General features: G+C 47.3%; 2 protein-coding genes across 5 annotated transcripts in view; both read left to right on the top strand.

The window, feature by feature from the left end:
• Positions 1–2,150: 2,150 nt before the first annotated feature.
• Positions 2,151–9,209, top strand: MTLN (mitoregulin). 4 transcript variants are annotated; one of them, XM_050948394.1, is made up of 3 exons: positions 2,151–2,461; positions 6,176–6,311; positions 8,362–9,209. In XM_050948394.1, the coding sequence occupies exon 1, from the start codon at positions 2,161–2,163 to the stop codon at positions 2,341–2,343; it is 183 nt and encodes a 60-aa protein (XP_050804351.1). In that variant the 5' UTR covers positions 2,151–2,160; the 3' UTR covers positions 2,344–2,461; positions 6,176–6,311; positions 8,362–9,209. The 4 variants fall into 4 exon arrangements, 2 of the variants coding, with proteins under 2 accessions (XP_050804351.1, XP_050804352.1); XR_007773751.1 differs by having other exon boundaries at positions 2,155–2,238; positions 8,362–8,742; XR_007773750.1 differs by lacking the exon at positions 2,151–2,461 and adding an exon at positions 2,519–2,755 and having other exon boundaries at positions 8,362–8,742.
• Positions 9,210–10,616: 1,407 nt separating this feature from the next.
• The window catches only part of NPHP1 (nephrocystin 1), a 36,424-nt gene continuing 30,462 nt past the window's right edge, over positions 10,617–16,578 (top strand). Inside the window, exons 1-5 of the mRNA XM_050952268.1 lie at positions 10,617–10,877; positions 11,670–11,743; positions 14,086–14,146; positions 15,141–15,274; positions 16,203–16,410. Coding sequence (XP_050808225.1) covers positions 10,764–10,877; positions 11,670–11,743; positions 14,086–14,146; positions 15,141–15,274; positions 16,203–16,410 — 591 coding nt within the window. The 5' untranslated portion in view covers positions 10,617–10,763. The remainder of the gene's footprint in view (positions 10,878–11,669; positions 11,744–14,085; positions 14,147–15,140; positions 15,275–16,202; positions 16,411–16,578) is intronic.

Raw genomic sequence — 16,578 nt, forward strand, 5'->3', positions numbered from 1 at the left:
TTGAACTAGATCATATCTTTCAGAGAAACATCCAATTTGGATTTAAAAATTACCAGTGATGGAGAATCCACCATGACCCTTGGTAAATTATTCCAATGGATAATTTGCACAGGAATAGCAATAAGGCTATCTCTTTTGGGATGAGCCCTCAGTTCCTGTACACTCTGTTCTCACTTAAGAGATTGGAGTCTCTTAAGTGAGAAAAACAAGATATCGGGATGACCTATGTGTAAACAAAATGCAGCTGTTGCTTATTATTGTCTGTAACAAAAGTATAAATGCTTGCTATAATTGTTTACCTGTTGAGAGACCTCTCCGGGACTGGGGCGACCCTATGTCCTAGTGCACTCTCTCCCTGCTGTAGCTGCTAAACAGAATAAAGTATCTGACTCTGCTGCACCCAGACTTATGAAGTGAGAACTGAGTTTTTCTCCGATATATGTGACAGGAACTGACCTTAATTTACATGTTTGGGGAGCTGTGGACTTAATGCTTAGCCCTAGCCAGAGAGGCCCAAGGCCTCGTGGTGAAGGCACTGGACTGGGTCTCAGGAAATCAGAGCTTTATTCCTAGCTCTGCCACAGACTCCCTGTGTGACCTTAGGCAAGTCACTTTGCTTTCTTTCTGCCTCAGTTTCACCATCTGTAAAAGGGGTTAATAGCACTGTCCTGCCCTGACAAGAGTTAAGTTAATACATGTGTATGATGTGCTCAGATATTACAGAGATAGGGTGCTGATACCGGTGACGTGTGAAAGTAGGTATTGCAGGAGAACCTGACAGTGCAGTGTACCCCCATATATTATATTGCTGCAGCACCCAAAATGTGCTACATGCTATACAAACACATAGTCCCTGCCACAAAGGTTTAAATTCTAAATAGACAAGGCGAGTGACCAGTCAACGAAAAAAACGTTAAGAACACAGCATCACCCAGTCAGCACCACCACCTTCCTTCACCTCTGTCCAGATGCGGCAGCTAATCTGCACTGCCCTTTCTGATCCAGAGTGAGAGTGCCCTCCTTCTGTCTGTTCACCCCGTGGCATAGATTCAGGAACAATCTAAAAGCTTGGGGGAAGGAAACACAAAAAAACCTAAGAGCCAGAGAACTCCCACATTATAGAAAGTGACCAACAGTGGGAAAAGTGACTGATAGTGTATGGAGGGGCTTTCTGGCCGTGTGGGCAGACCCCTACATAGTTTCACCTGTCCCCAGCAGACTCTGGAAGCTTGTAGTCTGGGTTTAAATTGATAAAATGTGTGAGTAACAGTAGGCCCATGTCTGAAAGGAAGGTCACATCCATTTCATCAAGTACAGATAAGAAAATGTGCTTTGGGCCATGCTCCAGCTTCTCTGAGCATCCTTGGATCCAACAACAGCCTTGAATCTAACAAGAATCTTATATTGTGAAACTGTCACGTCAAAAATGATAGCTGCATTCCATCAATCCAAGGTGTTGATGGAATCCTCTGCAGACATTAAAACACATTACCTGCTCATGCTACTCCATTACAGTCACTGGAGTTATGCCAATGGAGAATCTGGCCCACCGCGTTTCTTAGGTGGACCAAGCAACAGCCAGCTAGAAAGCAATTGCCTTCACCTTGCATGGGCTACCTAAAGGAAAAAGGAGTCTGACCCAATGAAGGAATGCTCACCTGTGAAGTAATCCAGATTTACTTATGTGTTAAATGGGTGGTGTTGATGGGCCAAGAATCATGGGTCTGCATTTTGGGTTTGAAAACTGGGATGAAATAAAAAATTTGTTTAAAAAAAATTATCTTTCTAGCTCCCATGTCTGAAAATATGACTCGGTGTAACTGATGCAGTGTTGTTTGCCTGACTTTGCAGAGAGCCTGATACAGTAGCACTAAGAGCTGTAACTTGTTCCATGGCTCTGCTTGCCAAAGCACTTGCTCCCAAGGCTGGGAAGCAAGCCATTCATCCTCTCCCAAACAGCAACAGCCCCCGCGGCCAGAGCTCCCCGCTCTGGAGCCACCTCAGCCAGAGCTGGGGCTGGCTGCACAGGAGCGTCTGCTCCTGCACGAGCCACCCCCGCCACGTGGCGGCGCGCGGGCCTGGAGGCCAGCCGCGGGGCGGGGCCTCGGGGAGGGGCGGAGCGTGCGCCGCGGCAGTTTGGGCGCGCGGGGCCGCCGTAGCATGGCGCTGGGCTCGGAGGCGCTGCGGGAGCGGCCGGTGCAGCTGGCGCTGGTGCTGGCCTTCGCCTCGGGCGTGCTGGTGGGCTGGCAGGCCCAGCGCGTGCGCAGGCGCTTCCTGGCCTGGAGGAAGCGGCGGCTGCAGGGGCTGCTGGAGGCCACGCAGAAGAAGCTGGACGTGGCCTGAGCGGGCTGCGGCGGGGCCGTGACCTTGGGCGGCCCGGTCCCGGGCGGAGCGGTGCCCTGGTCCCTGCCGCGCCCCTGGGCCTCCCTGTCACAGCCCGAGCCGGGGGGGTGTTAACGCGGTAGGAATGCAGCTCTCTCTGGTGCAGACGCGCCGGCCCCTGGCGGGTGGTGTAAGGCCCCGTGGAAAGCGGTGGCTCTCAAACGAATGTACTGCCGACCCCTTTAGAGAGCGAGGCTCTGAGCGCGACACCCCCCCTTTATATGTTTGCCTCCAGCATTCATCATGGTGTTAAAATAGGATTTGGGGCGGAGGCTGGCAGCTCACGGCCCCTCCTGTAATAACCTTGCCACCCCCTTGGGGGTATGGACCCCATTTTGAGAACCCCTGGTGTAAAGCAAAGTGAAGCGCTTGTGTAAGTGCGCAGCTCGGGGCCTGAGGGTATGTATTTCTGCATGTTAAAAAACAGTATCCACAGCAGTGAGTCTCAGCCGTGGGATCAACTCACTAGGGCTTGGATCAGGCTAAAAGTAGCCGTGTAGATGTTCCTGCTCCAGCTTGGAGACTTAACCCTCTCTGGGTTTCCGAGCCCAGGCTCCAGCCCGAGCTGAACGCCTACACTGTTGTTTGTAGCCCTGTAGCATGATCCCAAATCAAGTGCTCTGGGCGCTGAGCCTCGCTGTTACATGGTTTTCTTTGCAGTGTAGATGTGTCCTGATTTTCTGTTGGCCTCTCAACGTCAAAGCCCCCCTCTTTCTGGAGCCAGTTTCCTTGAGACAATTATCTTGTTCTCATTCCCTAATACTAGGGAATAATTTACTATCTGTAAACACTGACAATTTGCCATATAAAGATTTTGTTTTTAAATGTGTAGGATTTTCTCTTGAGCAAGGGGCTTATCATAATTATTAGCCACTCTGAGACCTAGCAAACTTGTATGGGTATTGGGGTGAAGGCATTGCTTGTAGCTGCCTCTTTCTGGTAACAGACATACAACAGTGTGGCAAAATACAGTAGAACTTCAGTGTTACAAACACCTCGGGAATGGAGGCTGTAACTCTGAAATGTTCATAACTCTGAACAAAACATTATGGTTCTTCTTTCAAAAGTTTACAACTGAACATTCAGCTTTGAAACTACAATGCAGAAGAAAAATGCTGCTTTTAGCCATCTTAATTTAGATTAAACAAGCACAGAAAGTTTCCTAACCTTGTCAAATCTTTAACAACTTTCCCTTTTGTTAATAATGTATGTTTAACACAGTACTGTACTGAATTTGCTTTTTTTGTGTGTCTCTGCTGTTTCCTGATTCCATATTTCTGTTTCCAAATGAGGTGTGTGGTTGACCCATTAGTTTGTAACTCTTAGGTTCTACTGTACATAGTCTTAGGGCTTGTCTACATCAGAAAGTTGCAGCGCTGGTGAGGGAGTTACAGCGCTGCAACTTAGGAGGTGTACACATCTGCAGGGCACCACCAGCGCTGCAACTCCCTGTTTGCAGCGCTGGCCGTACTCCCGTTTTGTCTCGGGTGTAGAGGATCCAGCGCTGGTGATCCAGCGCTGGTAATCAAGTATAGTCACTTACCAGCGCTTTTCTTGACCTCCGTGGAATAAGCAGGTATCCCAGCATACCTGAGGAAGCCTCTGGTAATCAAGCTGGTCTCCTTCCCCGGCTTGCTCTCGCGTTCCCCGAACCCCGAGCAAGCAGGTCTCCTTCCCTGAGGTTTGCTGGGTGGTTCCGGGAAGGCGAGAGCAAACCGGGAAAGGAGACCAGCTTCGCCGCAGTTTGCTCTCGCGTTCCCCGAACCCCGAGCAAGCAGGTCTCCTTCCCTGAGGTTTGCTGGGTGGTTCCGGGAACGCGAGAGCAAACCGGGAAAGGAGACCAGCTTCGCCGCGGTTTGCTCTCGCGTTCCGCGAACCCCGAGCAAGCAGGTCTCCTTCCCTGAGGTTTGCTGGGTGGTTCCGGGAAGGCGAGAGCAAACCGGGAAAGGAGACCAGCTTCGCCGCGGTTTGCTCTCGCGTTCCGCGAACCACCCTGCAAACCGCAGGGAAGGAGACCTGCTTGTTCGGGGAACGCGAGAGCAAACCGCGGCGAAGCTGGTCTCCTTCCCCGGTTTGCTCTCGCGTTCGCCGAACCCCCGAGCAAGCAGGTCTCCTTCCCTGCGGTTTGCAGGGTGGTTCGCGGAACGCGAGAGCAAACCGCGGCGAAGCTGGTCTCCTTCCCCGGTTTGCTCTCGCGTTCCCCGAACAAGCAGGTCTCCTTCCCTGCGGTTTGCAGGGTGGTTCGCGGAACGCGAGAGCAAACCGCGGCGAAGCTGGTCTCCTTCCCCGGTTTGCTCTCGCGTTCGCCGAACCCCCGAGCAAGCAGGTCTCCTTCCCTGCGGTTTGCAGGGTGGTTCGCGGAACGCGAGAGCAAACCGCGGCGAAGCTGGTCTCTTTCCCCGGTTTGCTCTCGCCTTCCCCAAAACCCCTTGAAGCCGCCCAACAGCGCTGCAGTGTGGCCACATCTAACACCACTTGCAGCGCTGGTTGCTGTAAGTGTGGCCACTCTGCAGCGCTGGCCCTATACAGCTGTACTAATACAGCTGTAACAACCAGCGCTGCAAAATTTTAGATGTAGACATGGCCTTAGGTGGCTAAGCCAGGCTATTATTAGACAGAAGGAAAAAGAGAGGAATAGGAAAGGGATGAAATAAGGTGAGGAAGGAAAAGGACATGTGGGAGGGGAAACAGTCTTCCAGGTGATGTTTTGGGATTTAGCCATAGCCAGTGCAGGAAGCAATGCCATCTCAGGGCTTGTCTACATCACAAAGTTGCAGCACTGGTGAGGGGGTTACAGCGCTGCAACTTAGGAGGTGTACACATCTGCAGGGCATCGCCAGCGCTGCAACTCCCTGTTTGCAGCGCTGGCTGTACTCCCGTTTTGTCTCGGGTGTAGAGGATCCAGCGCTGGTGATCCAGCGCTGGTAATCAAGTGTAGACACTTACCAGCGCTTTTCTTGACCTCCGTGGAATAAGCAGGTATCCCAGAATACCTGAGGAAGCCTCTGGTAATCAAGCAGGTCTCCTTCCCTGGTTTGCTCTCGCGTTCCCCGAACCCCCGTGCAAGCAGGTCTCCTTCCCTACGGTTTGCAGGGGGGTTCGGGGAACGCGAGAGCAAACCGCGGCGAAGCTGGTCTCCTTCCCCGGTTTGCTCTCGCGTTCCCCGAACCCCCGAGCAAGCAGGTCTCCTTCCCTGCGGTTTGCTCTCGCGTTCCCCGAACCCCGAGCAAGCAGGTCTCCTTCCCTGCGGTTTGCAGGGGGGTTCGGGGAACGCGAGAGCAAACCGCGGCGAAGCTGGTCTCCTTCCTAGGTTTGCTCTCGCGTTCCCCGAACCCCCGTGCAAGCAGGTCTCCTTCCCTGCGGTTTGCAGGGGGGTTCGGGGAACGCGAGAGCAAACCGCGGCAAAGCTGGTCTCCTTCCCCAGTTTGCTCTCGCGTTCCCCGAACCCCCGAGCAAGCAGGTCTCCTTCCCTGCGGTTTGCAGGGGGGTTCGGGGAACGCGAGAGCAAACCGCGGCGAAGCTGGTCTCCTTCCCCGGTTTGCTCTCGCGTTCCCTGAACCCCCGTGCAAGCAGGTCTCCTTCCCCGGTTTGCTCTCACGTTCCCCGAACCCCCCTTGAAGCCGCCCAACAGCGCTGCAGTGTGGCCACATCTAACACCACTTGCAGCGCTGGTTGCTGTAAGTGTGGCCACTCTGCAGCGCTGGCCCTATACAGCTTTACTAATACAGCTGTAACAACCAGCGCTGCAAAATTGTAGATGTAGACATACCCTCTGTCCCACTTTCTGTTCCAGCCTGGTCAGGACATATCTCAGGATCAGGATGATGAAGGCCTCAACGGTGTTACAGTAGATCCTGGGAGATGGTGGGAGTGGAAGCCATCATGGTAAAGCTTGTGGCAGTGGTTGTTGGCAGACAGCTGCTACTTTGGTGAGGAAATCAAGAAGCTTTTTTTTTTTTTTTTTTAATATAGCCTTAATAGCTCATTACCTCATTGTTTTGTTCACAAGTTAGGTTTAATTTCTGACGCATGAATTTTGGTCCATTGATTTCTGGTTCCACACTGTGTTCGTTTACCAGGAATGATCTTAACACAGTCCTTGAATTATATTAGGAAGCTTTGTTTGCATTAATACAGTTGTCTCCTTTTTGCATCTTTTCCCATCAATATTTATGATTAAAGGTTATAGTGAAAGTTTGTGTAAGATCTCTCAGACTTCTCACGGCTGAGCTAACAATACAGGTAGGCCCAGTTAGCACAAGAGCTGAGACTTATCTGTCGCATGCAGTTCCTTATTCGTTTACAATATGGAAGTGGAAGAGAGAAATGTGAGGAAGAACAATGTTTTGGCCTATGTAGGGAATGGCATGTTCCTGCTCCTTCACAACAGTTCAACGGTTGCAGGGATGTATTTCTTGGGGTGACCGGAGACACCTTTTGTCATGTACAGTCAATTAAAAATCCCGTTTCTTATTTAAGCCATAAGTACACTACGGAAGTGGAGTGAGGGCATGATGTCTCAGAGCATACTGCACAGGAACTAAGCATCAGGTTGATGAGTAGCATGTCCCAACTACTTCAGAACAGTCTAATGGCAGCAGGGATGACTCGAGGCTAATTTTGTCACATACAGCCAGTCAAAACCCAGTGCCTTAATTATTTAATTCATAAATAATGAAGTAATTAGGAATTTTTTATCACACCCAGTCATGCTAATTTGATATTTCTAAAAATGTAATCTTACATTGATGTATTTGTAAAGTAATTTTGACCTTTGAATAAGGAACCACATAACCATTTGGTAAGGAACTGGTACCAAGTAAAAGGAACCAGGAATAAAGAATCAACTTCTGCCTTCTCAGAGAAAGAAGGATTGTGTCCCTCCAACCCTACACAGCTCCCATATATAAAACTTGTTTTACTTGAACTTTGCGTAGGGGAGGGCATTGTGGGTTTTTGTTTTGTTTTACTGAATACAGAGAGACTATTGCATCTCACTTCAGATACTGTTTAGTTCAGGTTAGTTTTCTGTTGGGAGCCTGGTTTTAAAAATAGATACATCTACCTCTCCCACTCGCTCCCCCAAAAAACTTAAACCAGTATTTGAAACGTTTACATGTGTGGAACTCTGATAGAGGATATGCTTTTTTGGGGAGGGGGCAGAGAGTGTGGAAAGGGGAGGGCTAGTATTTGTACAAAGATGTTCCTGAGATGGGACCATTTGAAAAATCAAGGCTGCTTCTCTCAGCAAGGGTTTGAAATGCAACAGAGCTCCCATTTTCAAGTTTCCATGTAGCCTGACATGGGAATGCACTGCTGGCACTCATGTATATCTGTCTTGTCTGTCTTTGACTCTCCTCTGCTTCAAAATGTAGTGAAATTATCTCAGTCAGGCATTAAATGTAAATAGTCCCTAAATCAAAATGACAATCTGGAAATACTCAGAGTGCTAACAGCATCAAGACTTACTATTTAACTACCATACATTAAACTTGATTTTCACAAACTTGTCTCTTAATAACTGAAATATTGTATTGGTGCTGTAAATAGATTGATTTACCTTTGCTCTCGCATAAATGTTGGTTTTTGGTTGTGAGCAGATGTAGTCCTGAGGAGATGTAGCTGTTAGGGACTATGGGCTTGTATTGGTACATATCTGGAAACATTTTTGTTCGCACCAAAAATGTCCAATAATGGAATTTTTTTGTTAACAAAGTTTTGAGGGAACACCAATGATTTTGGATACATTTTTAATGAAGTCTTTCTACCTTAATATTTTTGACATATTGTTTCTGGCCCCTTCCCTTTGGTTACTCAGTGTTCTGTCTGCCCCTTTTTAATATCTCTCATTTCTGATTTTCTTTTTTTTGATACATTATAATCTGACTGAACATTGTTTTGACCACCTTTGCAATTTAAATTAAAACAAACAAACATGAAATGATGTGCAATTTATAATGTTTCACTTTCTTTTAACAGCCTTATACAGATGAAAGCTGACAGCTGAATGAAAATAAATGGACTCCTGCTGCATTTGTATCTAAACACAGTTTAAAAGATGGACTTTAAAAACAAATGTTTTGAAAAGCAACCATATTCTAAAAAAGAAGGCTTCTGTGGTATCATACAATCTCATTTGCCTAAACTGACATCAGCAAAAATTGTCTTCACATGTATCAGAATGACCTATCCTCCAAAATGTTTTGGGGTGAGCTTGCTTAATTCATATGTATTATAACTGTGCAAATCTGTCACATTATGTTTTTAAAAGATGTTTGTGTCTGTTTTGCTTTGTGATTCTTAAGGCTCGTCCTGAGCTACATTTGACCCTTACATTGTAATAAATTAAACTAAAAATGATATCATTTGTTACTTACTTTATTATAAATTACTAGTATCTGTTAAGTGGGGAGTGAAAACATGTAAAGATTGACGTTAAACATTTCAGAACTTTGAAAGTATACAACCCAAAAGGGTTGGTCAAGAAGATGAAGGCAAAAGCATGCTAGTGTACACTGATAAGATAAATTTGTATATTAAATCAGTAATACTGGGGTTCTTGTATGAAATTCAGCAAAAATAGAGAATTCTGTTTCTAGATCTCTTACCAGCTCCATAACTAAGAATACATCAGCCCTTTCTGTGCCACAGCATCACTTCCAGCAAGGATGCTGGACATCATGAATTAAAATCCTTGGGACTTCCTTTTTGATTGATTTTTTGCTGGGCCGCATGCTACATATATGTCAGCCATCCCTATCTTTCTATTACTTCCATGCATATGTGCACAGCTTTCCCCTCCAAAAATAAATCTCCTAATCAACACACATTTAAAGTGTTTCTATCTTGTTCTCCTTTTATGTTTATAGGCAGATGCCAACCTCACATTGTGCCAAAATAGTTAAAGGCTATGTAGGTTCAGAATTCATTCCCTGCCCTTAGCTTTGACTTTATTAAAAAGCTAATGCAAAAAGAGAAAAAAGCCCAAACAGATTCTGCCCATGCCTTCTCCCCAGGCTTGACTGTTCTTATGATTTTTCTCTTAGGACTGGCGAGGCTTAGACCATTGATTCCCAAACTGTTTAGTAAGGTGACCCACCAACTGCATTTTGTCTTTTTTGCAACCTACCCTTCCATATATACACCCTCTGCCCTTGCTCTGCAATGTGAATCCCAGCCTAGTGCAGAGGGGAAGCCGGGGCACGGGGGGTTGGGGAGCGGCTCTAGTTCCACGGCACTAGGCTTAGCTCTAGCTCTCTGCTCCAGGTGTTACAACCTGGTACACAGTGTGTCAGCACCACTCAGGTATGGAGGGCTGCCAGTGGCTCTGCGACCCCACGTGTCTGGTTGCAATCCCCAGACTGGGGAGCCAGGCCCAGCTGCCCAAGACAGAAGCCACCACTGTGGGATGAGTGTGGGACAGCCTCACTCTCCAGTCCTCTCCTCTCTGCACCTGGCTGGTAAAGTGTATGTTTGCCTAGTTCAAGGCCCAGTGATGAGTAAACCTGGTCCTGGACACAGTGATCCATACAGGGGGGCAGCACGCAGGGGAACTTACCGCCTCAGCTCACCCCTGTCCCGCCTCCTCCTCAAGCACGCCGTGGCTGCTTCACTTCTCCCGCCTCCAGCGTAGGTGCTGCAAGCCTGGGAGGCAGGAGAAGTGAAGCAGCGACGGCGTGCTCGGGGAGCTCGTGCTTGTGTGTGGAGCTGGGGTCGGGGGAGGTGCCTCAGGGTGCGGAGCCGTAGGGCGGAAGGGAGGCGCTGCTGTGGGGGGGATGCGTCAGGGCGGGGGGGGCAATATGGAAGTTTCGCCTAGGGTGCAAAACATCCTTGCACCGGCCCTGCTAATACCAGAGGGGGAGCCGTGTTAGTCTGGATCTGTAAAAGCAGCAGAGAATCCTGTGGCACCTTATAGACTAACAGACGTTTTGGAGCATGAGCTTTCGTGGGTGAATACCCACTTGGTGGGATGCATGGGGGTATTCACCCAGGAGAGCTCATGCTCCAATACGTTTGAATATCTCTGGACAGTCTCAAGCACCATTTTTCTTTGTGTGTGTGTGTTTTCACCCACAGCCGCCTAGGCGGTGAAATCAGCAGCACCCACTGGTTACAAATTTACAATCTCAGGCCTCCAGCTAACCTAGACAGCGCGTGGACAGCTAGGCCCTCGCTGACTACAGCCCCCAGCATGCACTGCTCGCCGGGCTCCGAGCGAGGCCGGTGCGGGGCAGGGGGAACTTTCGGGCCCCGGTGCATTCTGGGACATGCAGTCTTTGCGTGTGATTCAGGACCGCGAGGCGCATGCCAGCTCCGTTGCATGCCGGGACGTGTAGTTCGCCCCTGTCTCCACCGCCCTCTGACGTTCTGGACGCGCGGCGATGACGACAATTCTTAGCGCCCAAGCGTTCGTCTCCTTAGCGACGATGGCCGCGCGGCGGGGTCGGAGCCCGCTGCAGGGGGCTCAGCGGCGGGGCCGCGAGCTGCGGCAGCAGGTACCACCCGTCCCGCGCACCCCCGCCCCGAAGCTACAGCGCGGGGAGCGATCCACTCCGGGCAGAGAGAGCGGCGCCCCCTGCCGGTGGGGTGGGGCGTGGGGGACCCAGTCTGGGCAGGGCGAGCAGCGCCCCCTGCTGCCGAGGTCTGGGGGGCTCCACTCCGGGCAGAGAGAGCGGCGCCCCCTGCTGGCAGGGCGTGGGGGCCTCCACTCTGCACAGGTGGAGCGGCGCCCCCTGTTGACAGCGTGGGGGATCTAGTCTGGGCAGGAGGGATGGTGCCCCCTGCTGGAGAGGTGGGTGGGGGATCTAGTCTGGGGAGGGGGAGCGGTGCCCCCTGTTGGCAGGGTGGGGGATCTAGTCTGGGAAGGAAGGATGGTGCCCCCTGCTGGAGAGGTGGGTGGGGGATCTAGTCTGGGGAGGGGGAGCGGTGCCCCCTGTTGGCAGGGTGGGGGATCTAGTCTGGGCAGGAGGGGTGGTGCCCCCTGCTGGAGAGGTGGGTGGGGGATCTAGTCTGGGGAGGGGGAGCGGTGCCCCCTGTTGGCAGGGTGGGGGATCTAGTCTGGGCAGGAGGGGTGGTGCCCCCTGCTGGAGAGGTGGGTGGGGGATCTAGTCTGGGGAGGGGGAGGGGTGCCCCCTCCTGATGGGGATGGTGGGATCCAGTCTGGGTAGAGTAAGTGGTGCCCCAATGTTGTGGGTGGGGGTTGCGAACAACTGTTCTTTGATATCCGAGCCACTGAGCCTGTCTGCCCAGTGCTGTGTGCCTCTGAATGCTGGACTCTTACCGTGCAGGTGGATGCATTGCTTGCTGACAGCAAGGAGAGGGGGCCCCTGCACCCTGCGAAAAAGAAGTACCTTTTTCAGAGGTAATTAATCCTAACGGTACACACTGTATAGAGGCGAAGCGCACTGCTATATCTGAAATCTAGGCTGAGGAGGTAATATTTGTGTGATGCACTATTAGCTATCTCATGGCTAATCAGTTTATCACTGAGAGATAACTGCAGCTGGTTTTGATATAAATTTTCTTAATAAATTTTGCTGACAAATTCATCTTCAGTGATGTGGAGGGATGCCCATATAAATGAATTACTGTCTGGCAGAGTAGACTAGTGGGCTGGGAGCCAGGAGACTTGGGTTTTAGTCCCAGTTCTGCCACTGACCTCCTATGCAGCCTTGGTCAAGCTGTTTCACCTTTCTGTTCCTCTTTTCCCCACCTGTAAAAATGAGGATAATATACTGTCCTTCCTATGTACCTTTCCTTTGCTTTGAACTCCCAAGTCAGACGATGGATTGGAAAGGATAAAATATGGGACGTTGATGTTAACTCTCACACACTGAACATGTGCAAAAACAAAAATATTATACACATTTAGGCCCTGATCCTGCAAACTGTTACACATGTGCTTAACTTTACCACGGTGGGTAGTTCCACTGAAATCAACAGGATGACTGTTAGCAAAATTAAGCACATGCAGAAGTATTTGCAGGATCAGGGATTCAGAGGCCTAATTAGTGCTTGACTGTGTGCACTATTAGTGGAATTTATGGTACTACATAAATCATAAAGAACTTAAAAATGGCATATTATATGTGTGTGAGTGAGTTAAGGCTGCCCCATGAATCTTAGATATTTAATATTTTACGAGAAGCCTTTTACATTTAATTTTCTGTTAAAAAAGAGAAGATAATCCACCTGTGACACTATGTTATAGTACAGCTGGATTTGACGTTTTTATCTTGTGTTTATTGATAAACAACCTAGTTGCAGTACTGTGCAGATCACATTCTGCATCAGTGCAATTATATAGCTTAAAACTTACTATCAAGTTTTTCTACACATCCACAGAACCATTTTTTTCTTTCAAAACGATAGTTTTGAAAAAACCTATTCAACTCTCCGCACCAGAAAGCGTCATTGATAACTATTCACGTATGCAGTGAAGAGTTAAAATCAGCCTTTTAGAAATGAACAAGTCTCAAAAAGGTCTTATGCTACTTAACTTTAAAAATATTTTTTTATGTTCAGAGAATGTAATAATTGCTGGATAGAATTTCTGCTGTAAAGGCTGTAGCTCAAGTGTAAGGTTATTCCTTATTATTTAACAGAGCAAGGCCCCAATCTTGTTGTGTAGGGCACACGCAGATTGCTGCACCTGCATGTGCCTCATGGGAGTCGGCAGGATTTGATGTAGGAGCAAACAGTTGGCTTGTGTGCTGCACAGTGCAGAATTGGGGCCTACACTTCCAGTGCACCCTTCAGTAAAATATATGAGATAAAATATTTGTTAAACAAGTATGTTTGCTCAGGACAGAATCAAGATATTTTTAATAATACAATGAGACCCCTTTAAACACGCTTTTTTTTTGATGTGCTAAAATGATGTCTTTTGGACAGGTTTATACTGTGCAAGAGAAAACAAGTTTGAAATTGATAGCATGATAGTGTTCTATTTGCGGTGGTTAGTCCTGGCAGGCATAGTATATCTTCTGTGCAGTGGATTGACCACTTTGCTCAGAGAAAAAGTAGCACAAAATTGTAGCAGAGAAATGTAGCTCTGTTCATAAGAAAGAGAGCTTGAGTAAATGAATTTCACATGTATTGCAATATCATGGGCTGAGTCCAGCCATCATTTCTCTCTCTAGTCATAATGCAGTTCTTGTGGAAATTATTCCAGCCAAAGTTCTGAGGCTCCTCCATATATGGCTCCATTGTGTGGAAAAAGACATATGGATGCCATGTGGCTTGTTCTCTTTTAAAAAAAATGTTTTTTTTTTTTTAAGTTGTAATCTCTTTCTGCTTGTGTGTCAGATGATGTTGGCTTTAGCCTGCCACGAGGCAAATACTCGTTTCTTCTTATGCTATTATTTACGTAGCACCCTAGATGCACACAGAGAATTTAGGAAGGCAAAGTTCCTGTTCTAAGGAGCTTAAAATCTAAGGTCCTGATCCTGGATGAATCCAGATCCTTGCATCTGTGAAAAGCTCCTTCGCCTATGGTCTTGCAAACACTTACATGCTTAACTCTGTGCAGTTGAGTAGCCCTATTGACTTCAGTGGGACTATTCATGTTTGTAAAGTTACATATGTACATAAGTGTTTTCAGGTTCAGGGGGCTAACTTACATGTTTCAGAAATTGTACACAGTTTTAGTCATTTATACAGCAGAAGAGATCATACAACCTTTGTCATTTGTTTTCAATATAGATGTATGGAGTTGAAGAAATCAGTGGATGAAAACACATCTGTTCTTCAAAACTTGAAAAAAGTAAATTGTGAGGTTAAAGCATTTCCTATTTTCCCAAAATAAATTGTACAGAATGTTCAGAGAATGGTAATATTCTTAGATTGTAAGTTCTTCAGGACAGGCACCATCCCTAACTTTTTGTATATCAGCTAGTCTGTCTGGGCTCTGATCTTGACTGAGGTGCTTTGGGACTAGTCTAATATTAAATAATATATTTTTCTGCATGCTTTATAATGTAAAGTTCTGTGGTTGAAGAGTTTCTTAGCATTACTTAATATTCCAGTGGGTTTTTTTAATAGGAAAAAATCATGGAATTGCAGAATAAGAATATAGATTTTCACCCCCCTCTTGGCTAGATGAAAGATCTAGAAAAATGTTAAGGAAACTGCATAGTAATAGATTTCAGGACTGATATTATCTAAACAGGAAATGGGGAAATGGCCATCCCCATGCTTAGTTACTTAAATGATATCAAGGCAAGAAGCTGGAACATATTGATCAAACAAAATGTTAAAAGTAGCTGAGAGCGCTAAGGCCTGAATGCGTTTAATCCTAATACTCCTCCTTCTCTGTCCCCCTCCCCTGCCCACCTCTGGCTGTTCTAGTTAACTCACTGGAGGGCCTGATCCGATAGGTGGCCTCTGGGCATGCCTCTGGATCAGGCCCTGCATATGCCTTAGGTGGCTGAATACTTATCTTCCCCTGGTTTGTGAATTGTTCTGGGGCTTAGGCAGAAGATAGGTGCCCAGATGCTTAGAGGGAGGCAGTACTGCGCAAGCCCAGAGGTGGAGACGTAGGTGCCTAAGGAACTTGAACTGCAAAAACTTAGGTGCTGAGTAAATTTAGGCACCTGCAGGATTTGGTGGTGGTTGTGCATTGCAGTGGTGCCAAAACAAGTATTTTGGTGCCTAACTCCATTTGTGCATTCTGATATAAATGATTAGCAAACACAATCTAGCTGAGGGTTTAGCTTCGTTTGACTCCTTTCACAGTTTGGTGTTTTCTTCTTTCTTAGACTGATGAGCCTGCACCTGTGGGGAATTATAATCAGAGAAAAGAGGAGGAAGAAAAACAATTGTTCAAACTCTCTCAGCAGCTCCAGAAACTTGCTGCAGTCCTGAGTCAGGACGTGACCAAGGGTTACACTGTGTAAGTAGTATAAACAGGCAAATACATTTTAATTAGCCTATTAAGAAATATTAGGGAACAGGTGACATAAAAATGTATTCGTTTGTACAGCTGAAACAGACTCATTCTCATATAAGAGAAGATGAAGATAAAATACCAAAAAATTCCATATAAACTGTTCTGAAATGTGGTCACTATAGCATTCATAGCCTTTTCATTTTTGTCTTTTTATAGTATGTCCCTTCCAGACATTGAAGCATGGGCCACCGCTCACCTATTCCCTCAGAGAAAACCTTTCTTCTCTATGCCCCAAACGTTCTAGCACCAAGAACAAAGAGGCCCCAGTGGAAGCACAAGTAGCTAAACTGGAGAGCTGTGCCATGAGAAGGAGGTTTCTCTGGGGTCCCTGGAGGCGAGAGCCCTCTTTGCACTCAGGGAAAATTGAGGCTCAAGACTTTGGGGTGAGAAAAATAAACCAAAACATAAAAAGGGCCAGACCTGACTGAAAGGCAGGGAGAGGGACATAAAAGAGTAGTGTAAACAAGTAGGCACTGTGCAGGCTGAAGAGCCAGAATGGTGGCTGAAGATGCACAGCTCCTGTAGGGAGCAGTATTGTTGACTGCAGACAAGAACGTTCTGACTAGAAGATTCCAAGGGTTGTGGTTAGGTCCAAATTAGAATGTAACCATCAGGGGTTGGGAAAGGGCGTTTATCTTCTGGACTGCAACCCCTGGCTATAGGGACCACTGCATACCTTTAGAGTCTGGGAATTTCTGCCTCTTGAGCTAGGAAGCTGGGACCCAGGAATGAGAACCCTGCTGCAAGGTAACTTCAGAGATGTGAAATGACAAGGAAAGTAATTCTCATTTATATTCTATAGAGTAATCTGGAGATGATCCATTAAAATAAGAAATTGTGGTAAATGTGGGGTATCGTTTGTCTTGTGCAGAGATGGGAAATGTCAAAATAGTCCTCAAACAGAACAGGAAAATGAGGAAGAGGAGGATGAGGATGAAGAAAGTAGTGGGGAGGAAGATGCTGAAGAGGAGGAGGATGAAGAAGAGGATGACGATGAATTGGAAGATCAACCAACAATTAAAGAATGTATCACGGTTGGTGATTTTGTTGGTCAGCAGGAAGGGGATCTCACGTTTAAGGTATGTATATCTTTGAAAATATTATAAAATGTGTCTGAACACATACTGCATCCTCTGAATATCAAACAACTGTGTGTATTGATGGCTCAGAACTCTGATTAAAAAATTAATGCAAATCCACTGCTCTCTTCAGTCCCTCCTTTCCAATTGCTCATCTCTTCTTCTAGA

The sequence above is a fragment of the Gopherus flavomarginatus genome, chromosome 4, assembly GCF_025201925.1.
Source record: "Gopherus flavomarginatus isolate rGopFla2 chromosome 4, rGopFla2.mat.asm, whole genome shotgun sequence".
NCBI lineage: Eukaryota > Metazoa > Chordata > Testudines > Testudinidae > Gopherus > Gopherus flavomarginatus.